General features: G+C 40.2%; 1 protein-coding gene and 1 pseudogene across 1 annotated transcript; both read right to left on the bottom strand.

The window, feature by feature from the left end:
• Window positions 1-37: 37 nt before the first annotated feature.
• On the bottom strand, window positions 38-26,076 carry LOC121501405 (annotated as a pseudogene).
• Window positions 22,767-23,601, bottom strand: LOC121501406 (small nuclear ribonucleoprotein G-like). The gene has a single exon (XM_041773419.1). It carries the CDS (start codon window positions 23,079-23,081, stop codon window positions 22,851-22,853), a length of 231 nt encoding a protein of 76 aa, XP_041629353.1. The 5' UTR covers window positions 23,082-23,601; the 3' UTR covers window positions 22,767-22,850.
• Window positions 26,077-27,299: the final 1,223 nt, after the last annotated feature.

The raw sequence follows: 27,299 nt of genomic DNA, 5'->3' as shown, positions 1-27,299 counted from the left end.
CAGATGTTCAATTATAGCTCTGATTATGTTATTTTATTTTATTTGGCTGGGTACAGTATACTATGTTGATGGTACATGACAAGGTAGGGCTCCCCAAGCCCCTCCCCTTCCTCAGGGTCTGGGATGTAAATGAGGTTAGGAGATTCTTAGTGTGTTGGGGGATTAAGTTGGGGCAGGGACTCCCCAGCAGCTGAGGGCCTCTCTCTTCCTCTTGTTCTTGCTAGGGCTGGTGGTCCAGGAGGCTCTTACTCCTTGGAGGCCATGTGGACCATGAGGTCCACCACTCGGTTGGTGTAGCCGAATTCATTGTCATACCAGGAAATGAGCTTGAGAAGTGGTCTTTGAGGGCAATGCCAGTCCCAGCATTGAAGGTGGAAGAGTGGGTGTCACTGTTGAAGTCACAGGAGACGATCTGGTCCTCAGTGTAGCCCAGGATGCCCTTAAGGGGGCCCTCTGATGCCTGCTTCACCACCTTCTTAATGTCATCATATTTGGCAGCTTTCTCCAGGCGGCAGGTCAGATCCACAACTGACACATTGTGGGCGGGGACACAGAAGGACATGCCAGTGAGCTTCCTGTTCAGCTTAGGGATGACCTTGCCCACAGTCTTGGCGGCACCAGCGGAAGCAGGGATGATGTTCTGGGCAGCCCCTCGGCCGTCCCACCACAACTTCCCAGAGGGACTGTCCATGGTCTTCTGGGTGGCAGTGATGGCATGGACGGTGGTCATGAGGCCCTCCATGATGCCGAAGTGGTCATGGATGACTTTGGCCAGAGGAGCCAAGCAGTTGGTGGTGCAGGAGGCATTGCTGACAATCTTGAGGGAGTTGTCATACCTTCTCGTGGTTCACGCCCATCACAAACATGGGGGCATCAGCAGAAGGAGCTGAGATGATGACCCTCTTGGCCCCGCCCTTCCAGTGAGCCCCAGCCTTCTCAATGGTGGTGAAGACCCCAGTAAAAAAAAAAAAAAAAGACCCCAGTGGACTCCACAACATACTCAGCACCAGCATTACCCCATTTGATGTTGGTGGGATCTCACTCCTGGAAGATGGAGATGGACTTCCCATTGATGACAAGTTTTCCATTCTCAGCCTTGACCATGCCGTGGAATTTGCTGTGGGTAGAATCATACTGGAACATGTATACCATGTAGTTGAGGTCAATGACGGGGTCACTGATGGCGACAATATCCACTTTGCCAGAGTTAAAAGCAGCCCTGGTGACCAGGCGCCCAATACAACCACATCCGTTCACTCCAACCTTCACCATCGTGTCTCAGGGACGCGGCTGGCACTGCACCAGAAGATGCAGCTGTCTGTCGAACGGGGAGGAGCAGAGAGCCAGCTCTGATCATTTTAAATGAAGTTTGCCTAAGCTAGACTAATTGAGGTACACTTCAGAGAAATAGCTTTTCTATTTCTGCACAATAGAAATAGATGTACAAGATAATCTTTATGCTTTTCATTCTATGGGAATAAGAGGATCCCATGGGTGTATGATTATTTAAATAACAAAAAAAATGGAATTCTCCAGTGATTGTATATACAACCAGCACTTTGACCAATTCTGTATGGCTATGATGACAAAACTGCTCCTTGAAAGCCAGAGCGTACCCCACTACATGGGTTTAACTATGGCCTTGTGAAGATAATGATGACCCCACTTTATGATTGGATTGGATGATGTACTTGGGGATGCCCTTATTTCTTGACAAGTTTTCTCCTACTTACAAGTGATACCTTGTAATTATAATACTGTTCAGGCTAGACCTCAAACCACGAGGACTTCTTGATGGTTTTATCCCTCAGTCATATTTATCCTAGAAGCCACCTCTACTGAGGCACAATTGTAAACAAAGACTTTAGTCAAGCATATAATGATCCTTGTGGTAAAAAGAGCCTCAAAGCTCACTATGGAACTTGCAGGACTTATGTTAGACCCACAATATAAAATAAGCAAAACAGTATGGTTGCTCAGCAGGACTCTAAATAATACTTCCCAGGCACTGGATACACTCGACGAAGAATTAAGTCAGAGAGGGACTTCTCAAGTCACGCACCATTATTGACTGTCTACTATTGCTACACCATTTGTGGTGTGAGGAGCTTCCTCACATGTGTTGTTTTAACATTACAGATAATTCTCACAAGGTATCTCAATTAATAGGGGACATTTGTAATCAATTAAAAGGATAAAAGGTATCCACTGATCTGTTCAACAAAATTAGTAATTGAAGATCTTATGTAAGAAATGTAATCATAATTTGGGGCCTAATTACTTATTTTATGTTTATCCTCTTTGCATGTGCTGATGAATGCCCCCATTGCGGTTCATCATGACCCCGTGGTGTCATGACCCCAGTTACAATGACATATGGCTCTCAATGTCCTAACATTGAAACCCAACCTGGGAACTAAATCCTTTTAATATTATCTATTGATATCACCATTGAGTAAAGACTAGTGATCACATCTTTAAAGGCTTACTTCCTTTTCGGGGTCTGGTAATTCTTTTTTGGTCACAAGTAGCTGTTAAAACAAGACCCCACCTCTGGCACCTGGGATAGGATGGTCTGGTTTATTTATCTCTGGTTTCCAACACTAATTCCCCACAAAGTTGGCTTTTCGATAGCCTAGTGGGAGTGGGGGCCACATAGGCCAAAATTTTATGACTCAGCAAGTCTTGCTACTCAGCTTCAAACATCTTCTCTGCAGTACAGGCCCCCAATGCGTCTAAAACATATAACCCAAGCCAATTGCATACTACTCAATGCAGCTTTACCCTACACTTCCCATCTTCAACTAAATGGCTTACACCAACTAAAACGATGGGCCTTATTTTGTGCCGATATCGCCTATTAAGTCATTCCTTTTTTTTTAAGATTTTATTTATTTATATATTCATGAGAGACACATAGAGAGAGGCAGAAACACAGGCAGAAGGAGAAGCAGATTCCTCCAGGGAGCCTGATGTGGGACTCTATCCTGGGACTCCAGGGTCACACCCTGAGCCGAAGGCAGACACTTAACCGCTGAGTCACACAGGCGTCCCCTTATTATGTTATTCCTAAATGATTCTCAGGATTATGTACTGTAGACAAACTGCGATTATTACTCTTCCCACCCCCAGCAACACATTACTGACGATGACTGCCTCATCTACCACCCAATTGCTATGATAATGTGGTTCTCATATCAGATGGGGAAACAACAGCCGTAGACCTCTCCTTTATAGCTAGAAGTCTTATGAGATAAAACAGACTTTGTTTGCTCAGCAGAACCTTAAAGGACACATCCCAAGCACTGGATGTTTTAAATCAAGAACTAAGTGAAGTTAGGGCAGGATTTCTAGAAAATCGGGCAACTATTGATTACTTGCTACTTCAACATCACTTAGGTTGTGAAGAATTCCACATCTATCCTGTTTTAATATAACTGACAATTCTTAAGAAGTCTCGCATTTAACAAATGACATTCGAGCTCAACTGGATAAAATCAGTCTCTTGGCCTAATGGTTTGCTTGGCCCGGAAACTGGGGTCAATATTTCAGAGATGCCATTTTACTCATGGAAATAATTTTTGGATTTTGTTCTTTTTCTCTGTGTTTGTCATTGCCTGTGTTGCCTCATGCCTTCCAACATCTCTCTGGATCCATACCATGAAACTCTTGACTGACCCCTGAGAATACTCTGGACTGACCCCTGAGAATACTCCTCATGCAGTCCCTTTTCAGCCTGAAGCAGCCAGAGCGGCCATCTTTCCATTCCCCAATGGCTGTTAGGGTTACTCTTGCAGGGGGAGAAATGAGTTAGGGACAAATGAGGCTAGGCAGGGCTAGGTAGGGGGCTATGGAAGCAGGCTCACAGAAATCCCAAAAATGGGAGATGAAGGGAAACCAGAGATAAACCAGACCATCCTGTCCCAGGTGCCAGAGGTGGGGTCTTGTTTTAACAGCTACTTGTGACCAAAAAGAATTACCAGACCCCGAAAAGGAAGTAAGCCATCAAAGATGTGATCACTAGTCCTTACTTAATGGTGATATCAAAGGATTTAGTTCCCAGGTTGGGTTTCAATAAAAGATCAACCCTACAAGCCCCCAGTGGCAACCCTGTTGGGACCCCTCTCACTCCTGAGAGCTCTCTCTTTATATTTGTTTAATAAACTATCGCTTTACTCACTCTTTGTCGTCTGTGAGATTGATTCTTTGACTCTGTGAGACAAGAACCCTGCTCTCCTGCGCCATAAGGACTAGTGATAATACCTTCAATGGCTTACTTTCTTTTTAGGGTTGGTAATTCTTTATTGGTCACAAATAGCTGTTATAACAAGAGCCCACCTCTGACACCTAGGATAGGGATGGTCTGGTTTGTTTCTTTATCTCTGGTTTCCTTTCACCTCCACATGTTTGGGATTTTTGTGAGTCTGATTCCATGGTCCCTGACCTATCTTTCCCTCCCTAGCACTGCCTATCTCTAACTCATGTGTGGGGCTCTGTGCTGGGTGTGGAGCCTGCTTGGGATTTTCTCTCTCTCTCTCACCATTCCCTCAGAGCATGCATGTGTTCTTTTTCTCTCAAGAATAAAAATAAAATTTTAAAAAAGAGTTCTTCTTGTTCTAACCTGTTCTTCCTATTATATGCTAATAAGCATTGACCCAAAAAAAAAAAAAAAAAAAGCATTGACCCATATTGGGCAGGAAAATTTTCCTCTACCCTGCAATAGGCTTTTTTTTTTTCAATAGTCTTTTGGTTGATCTAAGAGTTAAATTGACATGAGACAGATTAATAGGAGAAAATCAATTTAATTACATTCATAAAGGGGCTGCATCAGAATAGGAAATCCCCAAGCAGCCAGGGAATTGAGGCATATCAGCCATCCAGAGCTATAAGCAGAAGATGGTAGGGGCCTGGGACTTCAAAGGGGAGGAACCCAATTCACAGAAAGGTGAAAATGAAAATGAGTAAATGTTGGGTAAACCAATGTTTGCTGGACCGTGCAGAAACAGTGGGACATAGAGAAGAATTTTAACAAACAGACTTTGCTAGATCCTCCCTGTCTACCATCTAGTTCATATTATGCTGTAGACAGCTATGGTGACAGCTCCATTCCTGGAGGAGATCCCCTGTCTAAATTCCTTCAGGCAATAGTGTAAGCCTTCTGTTTCTTTTTCTTTTTAAGATTTATTTATTTATGTATTTATTTATTTGAGAGAGAGAAGGAGTGCGTGCCTACACACAAACGCACACAAACGCACATGAGGGATGGGGTAAGAGCAGAGGGAGAGGCCCTGAACCCAGAGCCAGATGCCGCCCGACCTGGGGCTTGATTTCAGGACCCTGAGATCGGGACCTGAGCCATAGTCAGACACTTAACCAACTGAGCCACCTGGGGGCCCCTTGAGCCTTCTCTTAAAAGTAATCAGCCTAAAATAATCTACATGCCAAAAAAGACTCATTTTGGGTTGTCAGTTTTGCTCCCCACAGTACTACCTTTGAGACTTCCCCCAAAATTTCATAGCCCATGATGTAGGATAGATGTTAGGGTTCGAAACCAACAGCCAAGAAAGAATTCTTGAGACATATTTGGTGCAAAAAGGTGGCTTTATTAAAGCACGGGGACAGGACCCATGGGCAGAAAGGGCTGCACCAGGGTTGTGCGGAGTGGCCCATTATATACTTTCAAGTTGGGAGAGCATAAGTCTCTGAGGAATTTTGGAAGCAAGGTTTCCAGGCCCTTGAGGGAGCTAGCTGTTGTCGGGAAAAGGTCATTTATGACCATCTAATACAGCCTTAGTCATGAGACCCTTCAGATGTATATGAGTGGGCCAACTGCTTCGGGGATGATTGCCAACACGTATCTTGGGCAGGTAGAGATAAAGAAAGTTGCCAAAGGAATTTTTATCTGTTAAAGTAGACTTAGAGGAACCTGGGAGTTGGGCTAAGATTGCCTTTTGTGCTTCAAAAAGTATTAACATCCAGGTAGCTGAGTTCTTGGATGAAGGTCACTCTGCCTGTTTCAAGGACGTGTCAGTAGGCTGAGGGTAGTAAGGAAATTTACTAATTTTTCTCTGCCTTTGTTTCCCAGATCAGTCCAGAAGCTAAACTGATAGATTATTTTATCTCACTGAAACAGGCTCTTAGTCCAAAGATCAGTCCTTAGATCCAAAGGCAGATGCTCAACCCCTGAACCACCTACACGTCCCCCCAAGACAGTTTTTAGGTGTCCATCTCGAAGCATCTCTACATAGACTGAAGGCAGGCAGTGGCGTTGTGGCATGAAGATTATCCACACATGAGCTGTTGTGATTTCTCTAAAGTTTATGTCACGTCATTCACATTTTATTTGTAGGGCTTCAGGAAAAGAACAGCTTTACTTCCCAATGATTTCAAGTCAGACAGACAGGTGAGGCAAAAATTAAAAATATTAGTTTGCACAGGGGGCCTGGGTGGCTCAGTCTTAGGCGTGTGCCTTCAGCTCAGGTGGTGATCCCAAGGACCTGGGATTGATCCCTCATCGGCCTCCATGCTCCGCAGGGAGCCTTCTCCCTCTGCCTCTGTCTACTGCTCCCCCTGCTTGTGCTCTCTCTCTGAAATAAATAAATAAATAAAATAATTTTTAAAATTTAAAAAAAAGATAACATTAGTTTGCAGAGTTGTAGTCAGGCATTAGAGGAAACTAGAAGAATCAGGATCTAGTCCAGTTTACAATGAGCAGTATTAGAATTTAATAGTCACAAATATGTGCTACTGAAACAACTTTTGCTCTCTATAATCACCTTAATTTCTAACAAAGATAACCAAAGTAATGAATTTGTTTGCAAAATAAGTCTAGTTTCAATAAACTTGGCCTGATTATTTGCATAAGGGCAACAAGAATGGCAGTTAATCATATAAGGTTTTGCTACAACTTCTCATAAGGAACTTTTAATCTTGAGGCTCAGAAGCCAAGCCAAATACTTGCCATCAGACTTCACCTGCAATACTATAGATTTGAATTCATTCCTCTCTTCCTGAGGTCCCTGAAATACCCTGAGATTCCTGCACCGGGAAGTTGCATTCTTTACTCCCCTGGTCAGCTGCGGGGAAATCCTGTAAGCAAGCTCTCAGGCCAATATTTCCAATAAAGGAAATAAAAGTCAAAGTCAATCTTCCTTCCTTTAAAGGTGTCTGAACATATCTGAGCCTATGCACCTGTCTTTCGAAAATGACCTTCCACTCAAAGCCTTGGTAATATAAGAATGTTTCCAAAGTGTCCTGTTGCAAGGAGAATGGATTCTTATATGCAAATAAGTATATTGCCATAAAAATAAGAATACTCACTAAGTTTTCATATTCTGGAGGGGCCCTCAGGGAGAAAAAGATCAATATTTCCACTCTGCTTACAAAGGTAGAATTTGCCAAATTGCTGTGAGTGATAGCTTAAGAGGGAAAGCTTCCTTGTATCTGAAAATCAAAAGATTAAAGAACCATCAATACTTGAAACAAAAAGTCATAAGTTTATTATGACTCCTCCTCAGTTCAGTCCCATGTAATTAATTCTTGTTCTGCTTGAATCTAGTTTTTTCCAGTAGTTCTGGAAAGTGTTTACCCAGTTAATTTTATGATCTTAAAGGTATCAGAAAGCTGTTTTCTAGAGTCTTTTTCATGAGTCTTCTTTAAGATGAAGCATTTTTGCAGAAATTCTTTTGTAAAGGCATCTGAGTAAAATATAAATGTCTCTGAATGATAAAAGATAAAAATGGCATGATTAAAGGTGTGATTAGAGTTTATTACAATATGGTTGTTAAAGAAATGTAGTTATTTCTGTGACATACAATATTTTAAGGTAATAACTAGAATTATGATTGATAATATACATATCATATGTACATATCATAATTTTTTTTTATTATAGTCACAGAGAGAGAGAGAGAGAGAGAGGCAGAGACACAGGCAGAGGGAGAAGCAGGCTCCATGCACCGGGAGCCCGATGTGGGATTCGATCCGGGGTCTCCGGGATCGCGCCCTGGGCCAAAAGCAGGCGCCAAACCGCTGCGCCACCCAGGGATCCCTACATATCATAATTTTAGGGATTTTATACAATTTCTAGGACATTTATATTAATGCTATTACCCATACAGCAGAATCTAAGAAGGTTACACATCACTTATTTGACAATATTTCCCATGTAATGTAACATCAAATAAGCCTAATTTGTTCAATATCTCTCTTGTATAAGGAAAAAGAACAAGCCTTTTGATTTTTTTTTCAAGGACACTCTGAAAAATCCCAGTTACTTTGAGGTTAAAAAAAGAAAAAGAAAAGAAAAAGAAACTTCATTTAGGATTTGATTTTTTGGAAGTTTGTCAAAAATATAAAAAATGGTGGGATGCCTGGCTGCCTCAGCTGGAAGAGTGTGTTGCTTGTTCTCAGGGTCATGAGTTCGAGCCCCATGCTGGATGTGGAGATTACTTAAAAATAAATGAATAAACTTTGGAAAGAAATATATCACGAAGGTTTTAAAACACTTAGTCAAATAGGATAATGGGTCACTACATAATAACTAATGAAATTTAGTTATCCATTTAACTAACCATGGAGACAATTAAAGATTTTGTAGGCAAACATGGAACGTGTTTGCCTACAAACAGTGGCTGTAAAAAGGGAAAATGTATCTCTTATAATATTGAGAAGATTCAGTTTTCTTTTTTTTTTTAGATTCAGTATTCTTAAATAATCAAAGACCTGATTAAGACAACATGAAAAAAAAAAAAAAAAGACAACATGAAGCACCAAACATTATTTTGATAAACACAAAAGTTTTGTTTTCTAGGCATATTTTTGTTTTCAAAGGCAAAGAAAAACCTTTCATAAAAAAAAAAAAGAAAAGAAAAATCCTTCATAATCTGTTATTAAGAGTTGAATAAAGGTAGCCCAGGTGGCTCAGCTGTTTAGCGTCACCTTCAGCCCAGGGCGTGATCCTGGAGACCCAGGATCAAGTCCCACGTCGAGCTCCCTGCATGGAGCCTGCTTCTCCCTCTGCCTGTGTCTCTGCCTCTCATGAATAAATAAATAAAATCTTAAAAAAAAAAAAAAAAAAAAAAAGAGTAGAATAATAGCCCAAGAAAATTTTGTCCTCTTAACAGACCAAATTTTGGAGTTCCTGGCTGGTTAAGTCAATTGAGTATGGGACTCTTGATCTCAGGGCTGTGGATCATAAGTTAGAGCCCCACACTGGGTATAGAAATGACTTAAAAAATAAAATCTTAGGGGTGTCTGGGTCTCCCTCTCCCTTTGCCCCTCCCCCTGCTTGCTCGTGCTCTCTTTCTCACATAAATAAATAAATCTTTAAAATATAGGTAAAATATAGATAAAGGAAAACCAAATTTTATTTTGCACCAGCTTAGTTTTGATATTAAAACCCATTTACTTGATTTTTTAAATTTTTTATTTTTTTAAAGATTTTATTTATTTATTCAGAGAGAGAGAGAGAGAGGGGCAGAGACACAGGCAGAGGGAGAAGCAGGCTCCCTGCAGGGAGCCCGATGTGGGACTCACGCCCTGGGACCAGGCCCTGGGCTGAAGGCAGGTGCTAAACCACTGAGCCCCCCGGGCTGCCCCCATTTACTTAATTAGATTCATTCCAATCTTAGCCAGTCTTGTACATACATAACATTCACTTTTAAAGATTTCTTTTCCACAAATCTTTTACAACTTCTTTTTTTTTTTTAGATTCAGATTTTGTTCTTTTCTCTTTCCCATAACCAGTTTTGTTTTAGTATAAATTTTCTTTCTTTTCCTTTAACCAACATGTCTCCATATCTCATATTTTTCTTACCTAAAACATGTCCTACTTTACTTGTATACAGAGTTGTTTCCTTATTATTTCTAGCAGTTTGGGATCCCTGGGTGGCGCAGTGGTTTGGCGCCTGCCTTTGGCCCAGGGCACGATCCTGGAGAACCGGGATCGAGTCCCACATCGGGCTCCCGGTGCATGGAGCCTGCTTCTCCCTCTGCCTGTGTCTCTGCCTCTCTCTCTCTCTCTCTCTCTGTGACTATCATAAATAAATAAAGAAAGAAAAATATTTTTAAAAAAAATTATTTCTAGCAGTTTCAGCCACATATATTAGTTAAAATTAATCCTTGGAAACTTTAATTTCTAGTGAAAACTAAGTGGCCAGCAATTGTGAACTGTTATAACAGCATTCTTAGGTTGGCAAATATATGAGTATGTCATAATTTCTAGAAACATGCACTTCTCTGTAGTACAGTCTTTCAATAAAGCACAAAATATGTTTATTAACAGATTTCTCTTTATTTTCCCTGTAATAAGGAGCCAAAAGTAGATAAATCTATGCTCAATAATTAATGTTTCATTTTTTATCTTATGTGGAAATGATCTAGATATTTGATACATTTCTATTATTTGACTTAACTTAGCAAAACTTTAAGGTTTTAAGTTACCAAAGAGATTTGGCAAACTATTTTTAAGTATGTATGTTAATTATATTATAATATATATATTATATAATTATATTATATTATATATATTATATATTATAATATAATATATTATATATTATATTATATTATATATATTATATATATTATATATATTATATTATAATTATTGTTTAAAAAGCTCACCTAAAAGCTTGTTATTCTATTTGCATCTATTTAATTTACTGGTTACCAATAATTATGTTTAAAGTTTCCCTTGAAAACTTTCTGAAACATTAGTCAAAATGAGCCATTAGTTTTTGCTCTGAGTTATTTTTTGCTAACAAAGTTTGCAACAGAGATCATGTAAACTTATAGCCAAACCAACCCGAGTTCCCTCCTTGGTGAGTCAGGAACTGCACCAGGCTGAATTGTCCCACAAAGAAAACTTCTATTTGCAGCAATTAAAAAGATCATGGGGAATGGATTCCAAAGCTGTGACTCTTCAAGAGAGGGTGAATGGGTTCCCTTTGTTTGGAGTTGGTATGAATGAATATTTAGGTAGGGAAGGCTTGTCACCATATATAGAGGCAAGCATAAGGTCATGCATGTGCCTACACCTAAAATTGTATGTTATGTAAATGAGGCTTGTCTTCCTTAGGTGGAGATTTTAGTATGATAATGAGGTAAAGGTAATGGTAGGTCATTTCAGATATTACTACACAGTTCATCTGGGCAGGCAGGAATCTGGGATGGATGGTGAGGGGTGGGGTGGGGTGTTTAGCCCCAAACATCTGGGTGATCCCCACCCCCCCAAAACACCCCACCCCCAAGTCACCTACTCTGCCCCCACCCTCGGGTATCCTGGGGTCATTTCTGGTTTCATTTGTCCGAATTAAGAAGAAGGCAAGAAAGAAGAGCTTAAGGAAAAAATGTAAGACAGATTATTGAGTACAAGCAAGTGGCCAGGACATGTCAAGTGTTGGGGTATAGCTGATAACAAACTTATTTTGCTAATAAACCCAGGTAGAATAAAAAGTTGGATATCTGCATTCTATCCAGTGCTGATAACTCTAATACATATCTGTATTATTTAAACCAACAAACTTGGGGGAACCTGGATGGCTCAGTTGGTAGAGTATGCAACTCTTGATCTTGGGGTATGAATTTGAGCTCCATGTTTGGGGACAGAGATTGCTTAAAAAAAAAAAAAGCTAACGAACTTAAACCAGCTTTTTATTTATTGAAAATTAGCCTAGATCCTAGAACTTGAAAAAATCTGGGTTAGGTTCTACTGTATTTCTGAGATTTAGAATGGTTTATTTGTAAGTGCTTAAATTCTAAGCCAATTAAATAGAACTCCTTTACAAATTAATTTTAGCAACACTAACCAGAGGTTTAAAAAAAACCTTATTGGGGGATCCCTGGGTGGCTCAGTGGTTTAGCCCTTGCCTTCGGCCCAGGGCATGATCCTGGAGTCTCGAGATCAAGTCTCGGGATCGAGTCTTGGGCTCGAGTCTTGGGATCGAGTCCCGGGATCGAGTCCCACATCAGACTCCCAGCATGGAGCCTGCTTCTCCTTCTGCCTGTGTCTCTGCCTCTCTCTCTCTCTGTGTGTGTCTCTCATGAATAAATAAAATCTTTAAAAGAAATCTTATCTATAATGTACATACATATAGACAAACAGATCTTATAGCTTCTGTTTCAAAACAATATAAAACACACTAGCTAGGATCCCTGGGTTGCTCAATGGTTTAGCACCTGCCTCCCGCCCAGGGCGTGATCCTGGAGTCTACACTAGCTTATAAGTAGTAGTTGAAATATATTTAACTTCACTCAGATGACTGGGCTATTAGTAGAGAAACTTTTAAGACGTAGAAGTATCTTAAGGAGGCTATGATCTAAAGTTTGGGCTCAAAAGTTCTTTACACAGTTTGAATTTTTCTTAAAAAGGTTGTTTTTCTTTCTTTTTCTTTTTTTCTTTAGTCTTTGGTGAGTATGGGCATTGTTCCAGTTACTTCTGTCTTCAAAAACTGACCTTTGTGCTTCAGAGTCAAAACATAATGAAAAGAAAAGACAGACTCTGGGTATAAAGAAGGAAGATAGTTGATTGCTCTACCAGCAAAGTAAGCTGCAGTAGGCTAAGTCCTTCTTCTTTTTTTTTTTTTTTTAAGAGTTTATTTATTTATTCATGAGAGACACACAGAGAGATGCAGAGACACAGGCATAGGGAGAAGCAGGTTCCCTGATGCAGGACTCGATCCCCAGATCTCAACCTGAGCCCAAGGCAGATGCCCAACCACTGAGCCACCCAGGCGCCCCAGGCTGAGGCCTTCTAAAACACGGGATCCCTGGGTGGCACAGCGGTTTGGTGCCTGCCTTTGGCCCAGGGCGCGATCCTGGAGACCCAGGATCGAATCCCACATCGGGCTCCCGGTGCATGGAGCTTGCTTCTCCCTCTGCCTGTGTCTCTGCCTCTCTCTCTCTCTCTCTCTCTCTCTCTGTGACTATCATAAAAAAAAATAAAAATAAAAATAAATAAAACAGCAAGGCCCCTGGGAAGGGGATGGGGTGGTTATAGGGACATAGAGGATCTGGCTGGTTTCCACAGGAATTATGTCAGTGCTGCCAGCCTCTTTGGTCATTTTCGGGATAGTTCCAGGGTCCTGAAACTAAAGGCTAAGGAGGGAGGAGGGGAGGGAGGCTTGCGGAAGAGAGGGGGAAAGTTACTTTAAAATTGAGCTTCACTGAAGCATTAGTGCCACCATTTGGATTTTTGTTCAACTTTATGATTTAAGTGGCTTCAGTTTCTGGGGTGTTTACATTTCAAAGATGTGGTAACATTTGTATCTTCAAGGGATAGAAAAAGTATGTAAGTTCCTCTAAGAAGGACTTTGGTTTCTTAAGGTCAATGGTTTATAAATCTTTTGAGATAGAGTTGTAGGATTGGTAAAAAGGAATAAATAGACTGATTTTATTTTTTTTTATTTTTTTTTTATGATAGTCAGGATCGCTCCCTGGGCCAAAGGCAGGCGCTAAACCACTGCGCCACCCAGGGATCCCAATAGACTGATTTTAGACTGCAGTTTTTCTTTCTTTTTTTTCTGTTTTTTAGTTTTGCAAAGATTTGTAAGTTAAGGACAGTTGCTCTCATTTTTTTTTCTTTTTTTTCTTACATGGAGGACAATTTTACTTCCAATGCACTGATTTTTCTTACAATATCTGCAAATGTCTGAAGGCCAATAGGAAGGGGTCTGAGTGGACTTTGGTTTTTGTTCTATGTCTCATTTCTGTTCTTCCATCTTTCGAAGGGAGTCCCTAAGGCTAACTGTTAAACCAATAAGACAGTTGTTTAGAATGACAGCTCTCCAAAAAAATTTTTTATTTCAAATATAGCCAATTTAAAGGATCCATCATCTGATCACTGGTGAGTAGGATTTTACATTAATATCAGAAGACTTAAACCAATAAGCCCCTTTATGGCTTAACCAAAGATGGGAGAGTTATTCCACAACAGAGTGTAAAAAATGCAGTCTTCACAAGATCCAGAAAGTTCATTCCAGAGATAGCCTAAGAAAGCACAGGAGGTACTATGAAGGGCCCTATTTTAAACAGCTGTTTCAAAACACAGGAAATCATGTGTTTTCCCTCCTTTGAACAGAATAGGGTGACTTACCAAGCCGAAAGTTCACCACCCCTCTGCCTCTTTTTTTTTTTTTTTTTTTTTTTTTTGATTCCCTAAGCTTGGGTCCACAGCCTATTCAGCTATCTGCTGGATGCATATGCACACTCCAGCTGATGGAGACCAGAGAATATTCTCAATAATCAAAAAGTAAGCAAGAGAAAACAATGACCATCCCTGAGAGGAAAAAAAGGATCAATAGAAAACAAAAGTACAACAAATTTTTACCAAAGTTACAATGCCCAAGGAGATAGTTTCACAACTATTTTCTCCTGTTAATCTAAATTTAGATTTTAAAGTTGTACACTTACTACCATCACCTCCATTAGGTCCTACAAGCAGGTTTGCAGAAGACTGACTTAGTAAGAAGTCTCACCTGCTTGGGTGTTTTTTGTTTTTTGTGGTTTTTAAAGATTTTATTTATTTATTCATGAGAGACACACAGAGAAAGGCAGAGTCACAGGCAGAGGGAGAAGCAGGCTCCATGCAGGGAGCCCGATGTGGGACTTGATCCAAGTACCCCGGCGATCACACCCTGATCCAAAGGCAGATGCTCAACTACTGAGCCACCCAGGTGCCCACACCTGCTCAGGTTTTATCAGAAGTCCCAGGATCTTTCAGTTGCAGCAGTCCTGGGCTGAACAATCTCCAATCAAAGTTTATCCTGACAGCTACACCAACTGTTGGAGAAGGAAAAATAGTCCTCTGCCCTCTAATATTCTTTTGGTTGGTCTAATAATTAAATTAATATGAGACAGCTTAATTGGAGAAAATCAACATGTTCACATTCATACAGGGGCTCCATCAGAATAGGAAGCCCTCAGGCAGTCAGGCATTGAAGCCATAAGCCATCCAGAGCTATAAGGAGATAGGGGCCTGGGACTTCAAAGGGAAGGAACCCAATTCACAGGAAAATGAAAAAGAATAAATGTTGGGGAAACAAGTGTCTGTTGGACCATACAGAAAAAAAGGGACATGGAAGGAAATTTAGCAAACAGACTTGTCTCCCTGTCTCCCACATCTAGCTCGTAGTATACTGCACACAACCTCGGTGACAGCTCCCTTCCTGGAGAAGGTCCTCTTTCTACATTCCTTTAGGCAGTTAGTGTAAGGTCAAAGCTTCTTCCTGAGCCTTCTGTTTCTTAAAAGTAATTGCTTACAATAATCCATATGCCAAAGAGGCACATTTTAGGATGCAAACTTTGCTCCCTTACACTCATTTCCAATTTTACCCAGTACTGGCTCCAGACTCAACTTTCTCTAATGTTGATGCCCTGCCTGAGGGTGACCAACTTTCCATTACCTGTTGGGAATAAGAGAGAGTTACGATCCTAGATCACACCCAAGCACGCTGTCTTCTGGGGCAACAAACAGAAGGTTGGGAACTAAGATATAGCTTGCTTTAAGAGCTAAACAGGGGCTGTGCCAGGAGAGAAAACGTATGCCATCACCGGGACAGAAAGCAGAAAAGTCTGGAGCCAGAGAAGCTCCTTAATGAGGTCTCTAGAGTAGAAGTACTGGAGGATGCAGACTCAGAAACAGATGGAAGTGTGATGGGTTTAGACTCAGTTTGGAACAAATCTATCAACACCAAGGTCCCACAATTCATTCTTTTGGTGGGTTGGTTGGAGGATTGCTAGGAAAGGACAAATCCTAAGAGGACAGGAATGTAAATGAAGATCTCCTCAGACCATAGAGGTTGAAGGAAGTTGCAAATATAAAAGGTATGTTGTTTTTCATTGAGGACACTTAAGGAAAAGTACCTCTGGTCAGCTCTGGTTTATCAGTCTAGAAACTGGGAGAAGTCATTTTGAATAAGATAGTGCTAGTCCCCTGCTCAGCATCTGTAATTTCCTTTTTTTTTTTTTTTAAAGATTTTTATTTATTTATTTGAGAGAGATCACAGAAGGGGAGCGGTGGAGGGAGAAGCAGGCTCCCTGGTGAGTAGGGAGCCTGACATGGGGCTTGATCCCAAGATCCCAAGATCATGACCTGAGCCAAAGGCAGATGCCCAACCAACTGAGCTGTCCAGGTACCCCACATCTGTACTTTCCTGTGGCCCCCAGCCTCAGTAGAAGCCCCAGAAGAAGACTTTGCTCCTGCAAAGGTGCAGAACAGGTGTGCAGCCTAGCGTGAACTTGTGCCTTGGCAGAATTGAGGAAGTGAAGCCAGTCTTCTGAACCACTGGAGGAAATGATACTGAGGCTAGCAATAACACTGAATGCTGAGCAAGGGATAAGTTGCCCAAGGGGAAGGGGTTAACTAGAAACTGAGTGACTCAGTCAATACCCAGTACTCTAACCCTGTGCTGACCCTATGCTCATAAAAGAGGTGGAGTGGGGGTCGGAGGATAAGAGGAAGAAATAAGAAGAGACAAGTCTCTGACCTGAGGAATTTTCAGTATAATGGGGAAAGAGATGATGCATGCAGGAGACAGATATAAAAATAGCACAAATAATCCTATCCTTCACCTGTATTAGCAGAATACAAAAGAACTTTGAGTTTATGACTGAATAAAAAACTAAGGGAAAGTAGGAGTGTTAGAAAAAATGATTACTGATTGTAGAGCCAAAGTACTCCATCAAAACGGTTTCGACTTTGGACACATCTACAGATTAGCTGCAAAGTAGGTCTAAGTATCAAGCAATAATAACATAAATGTGAGAAAACACTGAAGAACATGGTAGCTAAGGCAGGGTTAGACCATTTATGGTGAGAGTGTTGTTTTATAAATTTGACATTATGTTTATATTAAAAGCAACATAGCCTCGGGCAAAAGAAATACCAAGATCATGCAGTGGTGAGAGCTTAGCACAGGAGAGATTACAAACTGAACATATAGTGATGAGAAGAACATATAGGAAAGCCTACTACCATAGCATGGCTCCTGCTTGCATAACCCCCCAGTCGTGATTGGGGAATAACTAACTCTTAGACACTTTGCATGAGGACTTCTTTTTTTTTTTTAAGATTTTATTTATTTATTTATTCATGAGAGACACAGAGAGAGAGAGGCAGAGACACAGGCAGAGGGAGAAGCAGGCTCCATGCAAGGAGCCCAATGTGGGACTCGATCCCAGGTCTCCAGGATCGCGCCCTGGGCTGCAGGCGGCGCTAAACTGCTGAGCCACCCGGGCTGCCCTGCATGAGGACTTCTAATATTTATTTATTTATTTATTTATTTATTTATTTATTTATTTATATTTTAGAGAGAAAGATAAGTATAGAGGGATGGGGGAGGGGCAAAAGGAGAGGGAGAGAGAGAATCTCAAGCAGACTGTGTCAAGCACAGAGCCCAGCATGGGGCTCAATCTCATGACCCTAAGATCATGACCTGAGCCAAAATCAAGAGTCAGATGCCCAACTGACTGAGCCACCCAGGTGCCCCTGGTTGAAGATTTCTAAAACACACCATTTCTACACAGCAATAAGAAGAATCAACGAGGGGGATACAAAACAGCCAGGACAGATGCCAATAGTTAGTCTTTACATGTAAGTAATTATTCTAAATACAAATAGATTGAATTCACCAATCAAAAGGTACAGAGTGGCTAGATAGATTTTTAAAAACAAGACCTGGGATACCTGGCTGGCTCAGTCAGTAGAGCATGTTACTTTTGATCTTGGGGTTGTGAGCTTGAGCCCCATGGTGGGTGTAGAGATTACTTAAAAAAATAAAATCTTAAAAAAGAAGACCCAGCTATATGCTGCCTACAGGAGGCTCATTTCAGCTCTAAAGACACATACAGGCTCAAAATGAAGAAATGGGAGAGGATATTCTATACAAGTGGAAACCTAAAGAAAGTGAGAATAGCCATTCTTATAGCAGACAAGATAGACTTCAAGCCGAAAACAGGAACAAGAGACAAAAAAGTACATTATACAAGGATGAAAGGGTCAATACAAGAATATATAATTATCATAAATATACATGCACTCAACATCAGAGCCCCAAAATATATTAAGTGAATACTGATAGAACTAAGAGAGAAATAGACAGTAATACAATAATAGTAGGGGACCTCAATATCCCCCTGTTGGCAATGGATAGGTCATCCAGACAGAAAATCAACAATTAAAACTTGGAATTGAACAATACTCTAGAACAAATAAACTTAACAAGTATATACAGAATTTTCCATTCAGTAGTAGAATACACATCCTTCTCCAGTGCACATGAAACATTCTCCAGCACAGATCATATGATAGGACACAAAACAATCTTAGCAAATTTAAGAGGACGGAAATCATATCAACTATCTTTTCTGACCACAATGGAATGAAACTAGAATCAACAACTGAAAAAAAAAGGGAAGTTATAAATACTTAGAAACTAAACAACATACTTCTAAACAACCAATGGGTCAAAGAAGAAGTCAAAAAAGAAATAAAAAGTTATCCTGAAACAAGTGAAAATGTAAATACACCATATCAAAACGTATGAAATGTGGCAAAAGCAGTTTTGAGAGGAAAGTTCATAGCAATAAATGCATATGTTAAAAAATGAGAAAGGTCTCAAATAAATAACTCACTTTACACCTGAATGGGAACTATAAAAAGTACAAATTAAGGCCAAAGTTAGCAGAAGGAAGGAAATAATAAAGATCAGAGTGGATATAAATGAAATAGAGACTAAAAAAATAAAATGGAAAGGATCAATGAAACTAAGAGCTGGTTTTTAAAAAAGATGAACAAAATTAACAAACCTTTATTTAGACTAAGAAAAAAGAGAGAGAAGACTCAAATAAAATTAGAAATAAAAAAGAGACATTACAACTGATACTGCAGATACACAAAGACCATAAGAGGCTGTTATGAACAATTATATGCCGACAAATTAGATAACTTAGAAGAAATTGATATATTTCTAGAAATATACAACCTACCAAGACTAAAAATTAGAAATAACTAGTAAGGGCAGCCCGGGTGGCTCAGCGGTTTAGTGCCACCTTCAGCCCAGGGCATGATCCTGGAGACCCGGGATCAAGTTCCACATCAGGCTCCCTGCATGGAGCCTGCTTCTCCCTCTGCCTGTGTCTCTGTTTCTCTCTCTGTGTGTGTCTCTCATGAATAAATAAATAAAATCTTAAAAAAAAAGAAAGAACTAGTAAATCTGAACATATCAATAACAAGTGAAGAAAATGAATCAGTAATTAAAAACTTCCCAACACAGAAAACCCAAGGGCCAGGCAATTTCACTGGAGATTTCTACTAAACATTCAAAGAAAAATTAACACCAATTCTTCCCAAACTCTTTCAAAAAGTTGAAGAGGAGGAGACACTTCTAATCCCATTCTACAAGGCCAGCATTACCCTATACCCAAGCCAGAGAAGAATACCACAAGAAAACTATAGACCAATATCCCTGATGAACATAAATACAAAAACTCTCAACAAAATATTAGCATACCAGATTTAAGAACACATAAAAAGAATTAAACATCATGACCAAGTGGAATTTATCCCTGGGATGCAAGGATGGTCCAACACATATAAATCAATATAATAAATTGCATTAATAAAATGCAAGATAAAAATCACATGATCACCTCATAGATGCAAAAAAATAAAGCATTTCACAAAATAACATTCTTTCATGATAAAAAATTGAATATAGAGGAAATATGATAAAATTGAATATAGAGGAAACATACCTCAACATAATAAAGACCATATATGACAAACCCATAGCTAACATTCTACTCAATGAAGAAAAATTAAAAGCTTTCTCTAAGATGAAAAGCAAGACAAAAATGCCTACTCTTTCCACTCCTATTTGATATAGTGCTGGAAGTCCTAGCTACAGCATGGACAAAGAAATAAAAGGCACCAGGAAGGAAGAATTAAAGCTGTTGCTATTTGCAGATGATGTTTTGCATATAGAAAATGCCAAGGACTCAACCATAAAATTATTTGAACTAATCAATTATTTCAGTAAAGTTGCAGAATACAAAATCAACATGTAGAAATTAGTTGCATTTCTATACACCAATGATGAGACATCTGAAAAAGAAATTGTAAAAATATCCTATTCGTATTAGCATCAAAAACAACAAAATACTTAGAAATAAATTTAACAAAGGAAGTGAAAGATAGTTCAACTAAAACTATAAGATTTTCTTGAAAGAAATAAATAAGACATAAACATGGAAAGACATTTCATATTCATGGATCAGGAGAATTAATATTGTTAAAAAGTCCATATGAGTGGTGCCTGGGTGGCTCAGTCAGTTAAGCATCTGCCTTTGGCTTGGGTCACTGTCCCAGGGTCCTGGGATTGAGCCCCACATCAGGCTTCCTGTTCCTTGGAGAGCCTGCTTCTCCCTCTTCTCTGCCTGCTGCTCCTCCTGCTTGTGCACGCTCTCTCTCTCTCTCTCTCTCTCTCTCTCTCTCTCTCTCTCTCTCTGTCAATCTTTTTACAAAAAGATTTTATTTATTTATTCATGAGAGAGAGAGAGAGAGAGGCAGAGACACAGGCAGGAGAAGCAGACTCCATGCAGGGAACCTGACATGGGACTCGATCTCGGGTCTCCAAGATCACGCTCTGGGCTGAAGGCGGCGCTAAACTGCTGAGCCACCACCCACCCAAATAAATAAAATCTTAAAAAAAAAAAAAAAAAAAAAAGTCCATACTACCCAAAGCCATCTACAGATTCAGCGACGTACCCATCAAAATACCAATGACATTCTTCACAGGAATAAAAAAAAAAAATTCTAAAGTTTAAATAGAACCATGAAGTCTCCAAACAGCCCAAGCAATCTTGAGGAAAAAGAACAAAACTGAAAGTATCACACTTCCTCATTTCAAACTATACTGCAAAGCTACAGTTATAAAAACAGTATGTTACTGGCACAAAAATAGACACATAGGCCAAGAGAGTCCAGAATTAAACCCTTGTTTGTATGATCAAATAATATTTGACAAGATGATCAAAGCACCCAATGGAGAAAGGATAGTGTCTTCAACAAATGGTGCTGGGAAAACTGGATAAACAGAGGCAGAGTGATGAAATTGGACCCCTATCTTGCACCACCCCCCAAAATTAACTCATAATGGATCAAAGGTTTAAACACCTGATACTATAAAACTGATACTGATACTATCAAACTCCTAGAAGAAAACTTAAAAGCTCCTCGACATTGGTCTTGGTAGTGATTTTTGGGTATGACACCAAAGGCCCAAACAACAAAAGCAAAAATCAACAGATGGGGGACTATATCAAACATAAAAACTTTTGCACAGCAGAAGAAACAATGAACAAAATAAAAGACAACTCACAGAATGGGAAAAAAATTTTGCAAACCGGGTATCAGATAAGGGGTTAATACCCAAAATACATAAATAAGTCATACAACTCTATGGCAAAAACAAAACAAAAGAACCAAACAACCTGATTTGAAAATGGGCAAGAGAACTAAATAGACATTTTTCCAAAGAAGATATCCAAAGGGCCAACAAGGACCTGAAAACATGCTTGCCATCTCTCATCATCAGGGAAATACAAATCAAAACCACAATGAGATATCACATCATACCTGTTAGAATAACTTTCATCAAGAAAACAAGAGACAAGTACTGTGAAGAAAAGGGAACACTTAACACACTGTTGGTGGGAATGTAAATTGGTTCAAGCACCATGGAAAACAATACGGAAGTTCCTCAAAAAATAAAAAAATAGAGCTACCATATGATTGAGCAATTCCATTTCTGGCTAAATACCCAAAGGAAATGAAAAAAGAGGTTTGAGGAGATACGCACCTCCATGTTTACTGCAGCATTATTCACGATAGCCAAGACACGGAAACAACCTAAGTGCCTGTCAGTGGATGAGTTGATACAGATGTGCTACACACACACACAATCCAATAATTTTAATCATGAGAAAGGAGGACATCCTGCCATTTGTGACAACATGGATGGACCTTGAGCACATTATGCTGAGAGAGAGAAACAGAGGAAGACAAGTAGTATATAATGTCATTTATATGTGGAATTTTAAAAAGCCAAACATATAAAAACAGTAAAATGGTGGTTATCAGGAGACAGGGGTTGGGACAGATTTTATTTAAGGATATAAACTTACAATGAATAGAAAAAAAAGTCCTAGAGATCTAATGCACCGTATAGTAAATAGAAATAGAAATATTATAGAGGCACCTGGGTGGCTCAGTGGTTGAGCATCTGCCTTCCGTTCAGGTCGTGATCCCGGGGTTCTGGGATCAAGTCCCACATTGGGATCCCCGCAGGGAGCCTGCTTCTCCCTCTGCCTGTGTCTCTGCCTCTCTCTGTGTCCCTCATGAATAAATAAATAAAATCTAAAAAGAAAAAAAAGCATTGTATTATAATCATCAAACTTAAAAAGAGACTTAATTATTCCAACTACTGAAGAAAAGATAATTACCGTGATAGAGGTGATAGTCATGACTACAATGGCAATCATATTAAAGTATATAAATGTATGAATTAACATGTTGTGTATCTTCACTTTGTACATGTATGTCACACATATTTTTTAAAAACACATATATATATTTCAAATTTTTTTTATATTTCAATTTTTAAAAAACATTTCACTTGTAGGTTTTTTTTTTGACTATTATAAAAGTTTATTTAACAAAAAAGTTCAATATGAAAATGCAGGTGACCTGATTTTTTTTTTTTTTGGATTTTTATATTGTAGTAAAACAGGTACTATGGACAGGGGACATGTGGAAGCAGTTTTCTTCTTCTGATGAACACATCCATTGTTTATACTCGTTCCAAGGCTTCTAACATGATGATGCTATTTCCTCGTATTACCACCATTCCAATATTGTTCTGTTGCCTGCTAGTTGCCATCTCCACACATTCATCTATCACAAGATTCATGAACGGATCGAACCCTCGCAATATTCCTTGGACATGTCTGCCACCATTTAATTTCAATGATAATTTCTTGTCCATAAATCTTTTCAACTCGGGAGGGTGAGCCTTGCTCATGGCGCCGACTCAGCGAGCTCGCCACTTGTAGGTTTTTAGATGATCAAGTCATGTGAGAAACATTTTCTCCCTAATTCCTGTGCCTAAATTCATCATGCCTGGCCATCCTGGTCATTTTTTACTTGGACAGTCATTTTTGGACTTGGTGATTTTGCTTCAGTGGTTCCACACTGTTTAAGAACAGCTTGGAAAACCAACTGCATTAAATTACCTTAATGAAAACCACACACACACACACACACACACACACACACACACACACACACACAAAAAGCCAGGTGATAATATCAGAGTACTGAGGTCCAGTGCTGAAATCTAAAGAAGGAGGTACTTTCGAGGAGCACTAGGGCATGAGTGCTGGCCCCCACTATAAACAGAGCATGGGAGGAAGATGGGGCTGCCAGAAGAATGGGTAGAAAAATTCAACTAAAATCTTAAACAAATTGCTAAAAGCCAGGCATGGTCAAGAACTGAGAGCTGCTGCTGCAAGCGGAGTTCACACCCATTTGAACGGTCTTCTCTGTGGACCTTTACTTGGTGCTCTAGAAAAGAACAGGGTGTGTGTCTCATGAATAAATAAAATCTCAAAAAAAATTTTTTTAAAGGGGCACCTGGGTGGCTCAGTGGTTGAGCATCTGCCTTTGGCTCAGGTTGTGATCCTGGGGTCCTGGGATCAAGTCCTACATCAGGCTCCCCACGGGGAGCCTGCTTCTCCCTCTGCCTGTGTCTCTCTCTCTCTTTCTGTGTCTCTCATGAATAAATAAATAAAATCTTTTTAAAAAAATTATGGAACTGTAGGGGTACCTGGCTGGCTCAGTCACCAGAGCATACAACCCTTGATCTAAGGGGTTGTAAGTTCGAGCCTCACATTGGGTGTAGAGATTTCTTAAATAAATAAAAGCTTTTTTAAAAAAAATTACGAAACTATACAAAAAAGCAAGATAAAGACAGCCCTGTCAAAAGACAATGAAAGCAAGAGAAATTCTCTCAGAGATGATCCAGATGTCGTACTATCAAACAAAGAATTTAAAATAACTATAGGTAATATGTTAAAGGCTCTGGTGGAAAACATGAGCAACTTGCATGAACAGATAAGGAATTTCAGCAGAGAGATAGAAACTCTCAGAAGAGTGAAATGGAAATGTAAGAAAATTGTGAACGTGGCAAGAGAGAGGAAGGATCTACAGGCTCCTCAGTAGACCCCAAACAGCTGAGAGAGAATCAGTGTCTTGAGGATGTGTACATAGGCATTAACCAAACTGAAATTCAAAGGGAAAAGAAAGTGAGAAAAAGAAAATAGAACAAAACATCTAAGAAATGTGAAATATAAAATGCTCTAATACGTGTGTAATTGAAATTCCAAAGAAGAGAGAGAGAGAATGGGCAGAGGAAACATTGGAAGAGATAATGGATCAAACCAGAGATCCAAGAAGTTGAGAGAACCACAGGCAGACTAAGCACCCACACACACCACCTGAACACATCCAGTCCAAACACCTGAAAACCAAAGAGAAAGTCATTAAAATACCAACAGACCTTTCTTTTTAAAAATCTTATTTTTTTTTTAATTTTTTTTTTTTTTTTTTTTTTTTTTTTATGATAGTCGCAGAGAGAGAGAGAGAGAGAGGCAGAGACACAGGCAGAGGGAGAAGCAGGCTCCATGCCGGGAGCCCGACGTGGGATTCGATCCCGGGTCTCCAGGATCGCGCCCTGGGCCAAAGGCAGGCGCCAAACCACTGCACCACCCAGGGATCCCTAAAAATCTTAGAGAGCCAGGGATCCCTGGGTGGCTCAGCAGTTTGGAGCCTGCCTTGGGCCCAGGGTGTGACCCCGGAGTCCTGGGATCGAGTTGGGCTCCCTGCATGGAGCCTGCTTCTCCCTCTGCCTGGGTCCCTGCCTCTCTCTGTCTCTCATGAATAAATAAATAAAATCTTTAAAAAATTTATCTTGGGATCCCTGGGTGGCGCAGCGGTTTAGCGCCTGTCTTTGGCCCAGAGCGCGATCCTGGAGACCCGGGATCGAATCCCACATCGGGCTCCCGGTGCATGGAGCCTGCTTCTCCCTCTGCCTGTGTCTCTGCCTCTCTCTGTGTGTGTGACTATCATAAATAAATAAAATTTAAAAAAAATTAAAAATAAATAAAAAATATATCTTTAAAAAAATCTTAGAGAGCCAGCCAGCTACCAATAGCTTTAACAGCTCCAGAGGCTACCCTAGAGATCAAGACATCAAGACATCTAAATCTTTCTCTTGGCCAACTCACAATTGTCTAGAAGGTTTAAAAAGACAATTTTTTAAGAAATAGAAATGAGTGGGGGGATGCCTGGGTGGCTCAGTGGGCCAAGCATCTGCCTTCATCTCAGGTCATGATCCCAGGGTCCTGGGATCAAGCCCCACGTGGGGCTCCCTGCTCGCCAAGGAGCCTGCTTCTCCTTCTCCCTTTGCCCTTCTCCCTACTTGTGCTCTCTTTTTCTCTCTCTCTCTGTCAAATAAATAAATAAATAAAATCTTTTTAAAAAGAGAGAGAGAGAGAGAAATAGAAATGAGTAAAATAAGAATGGCAGAGTACAGTTTCTAAAGCATGCCACCCAACAACCATCTCGTTCCAGAATAGGTGGGAACCTCAGGTTAGCCCAGACCTTGTTTTCCAGCCTTTTCCTCGAGATGAGGACTGGAGGTCATCTCCCCTGGCTCCGGCTGCAGGAAGGCCGCCTTCCTTCCCTCGTCCCTTGCAGGGGAAACCCCTTTTCTTTCTGAAGCTCAAAGGTTCCTCCGGCTGAGTTGCCCTAGATGTCGCCTTGGGTCCTGTCACAGGAAAGTCTCCTTCCACTCTAAGCACAGGGAGTATTCAGAATCCACCCACTTGTCTGAGAAGTGACTTATGAACCCCAGGAACAGGATATAGTCCTTTGTGATGTATTGTTGCATTTTTCAGGGCCACGATACCTTGATGTTGTTCATCACCTCTTTCATCACGACTTAGGGTTCCCCTCCGGCTGCCCCTCTGACGACTCTTGTTACTGCTCGTCTATCTCTCCCCACCCATTAAATATCGGTGTTTGTTCAGCTCTCTGCCCTCAACAAATGCTTCCCCAGGGTGTGTATCATAATAGGAAGGGAAGAGCGGGGTGGGGGTGTAATTTGAAAAGCTTATTCAGTATTATAATACACGTTCATATTTATAAATTTGACAAACCAATTTTGAAGTTTAGGACAAAATTTTTAAAAGATGGAAAAATGTTATGTTTATGTGTAAAAGGGTGGAGATTGGACTTTAAATAATTGAGAGAGGCAGTGGGACCTTGGGATTATGAGTTCAAGCCCCACCTTAAGTGTAGAGATTACTTAAAAAAATTTTTTTTTTAATTGAAAAACATGATCCTGTACTTTGTTTTCTTTAAAAGTAGGCTCCACGCTCAGCATGGAGCCCGATGTGGGGCTTGAACTCATAACCCTGAGATTAAGACCTGAGTCAGACACTTAACTGCCTGAGCCATCCAGACACCCTAATCCTATACATTTCTTATTTCTTCTAGATAATTATATCCATATCCATGGCTCCTTCTACACCGGTAGTTCTCAACTGAAGTGATTTTGGCCCCTTGGGGACATTTGCCAATGTCTGGAGACATTTCTTTGGTTGTTACAAACCAAATGCTGAACTGGGTAGAGGCCAAAGATGCTGCTGAATGTCCTCCGATAGACATAGTGGGCCCCACAACAAAGACTTATCTGGCCCCAAATGTCAATAGTGCTGACATTGAGAACCACTGCCCTGCTCCCTATGTGCTGATGACTCTCAAATCTTTATTTTTACTCAGCAGTTTTCTCCTGAATTCTAGAGAAATATATTCAGCTACATATTATGTATTTCCTCTTCAAAAAATTTTTTTTCAAAAAAAATGCACCTCTTCCTCCAAACTTGCAATTTCCATATGATCTACTCCGTTACCGGAGTCCAAATCCTTCAAGTTATCCTAGGTCCCTTACTCTCCTACATTCCTATCCAACCAAAAATTGAATGCTCTCAATTTCTTTCCCTCCTGCCACTTATTAGCACCATAAAACTTTGAGCAAGTCATTTATTCTCCGCATGCCTCGGTTTTCTCATCTGTGAAATAGGGACAATCGTAGTACCACAACCTCATAGGGTTGATGTAAGGATTAAATAAGTTTAAGTGCTTAGTACGAAGCCTGCACATAGAAAGTGCCGTGTAC

This window comes from Vulpes lagopus, chromosome 11 (genome assembly GCF_018345385.1).
Source record: "Vulpes lagopus strain Blue_001 chromosome 11, ASM1834538v1, whole genome shotgun sequence".
Lineage (NCBI taxonomy): Eukaryota > Metazoa > Chordata > Mammalia > Carnivora > Canidae > Vulpes > Vulpes lagopus.
Note: the sequence above shows the minus strand (reverse complement) of the source record. Positions and strands in the feature narration are given on the sequence as shown.

Excerpts from the sequence above, each read along its gene's own strand:
- LOC121501406 (XM_041773419.1), bottom strand. The coding sequence starts at position 23,081 with ATGAGCAAGGCTCACCCTCCCGAGTTGAAAAGATTTATGGACAAGAAA.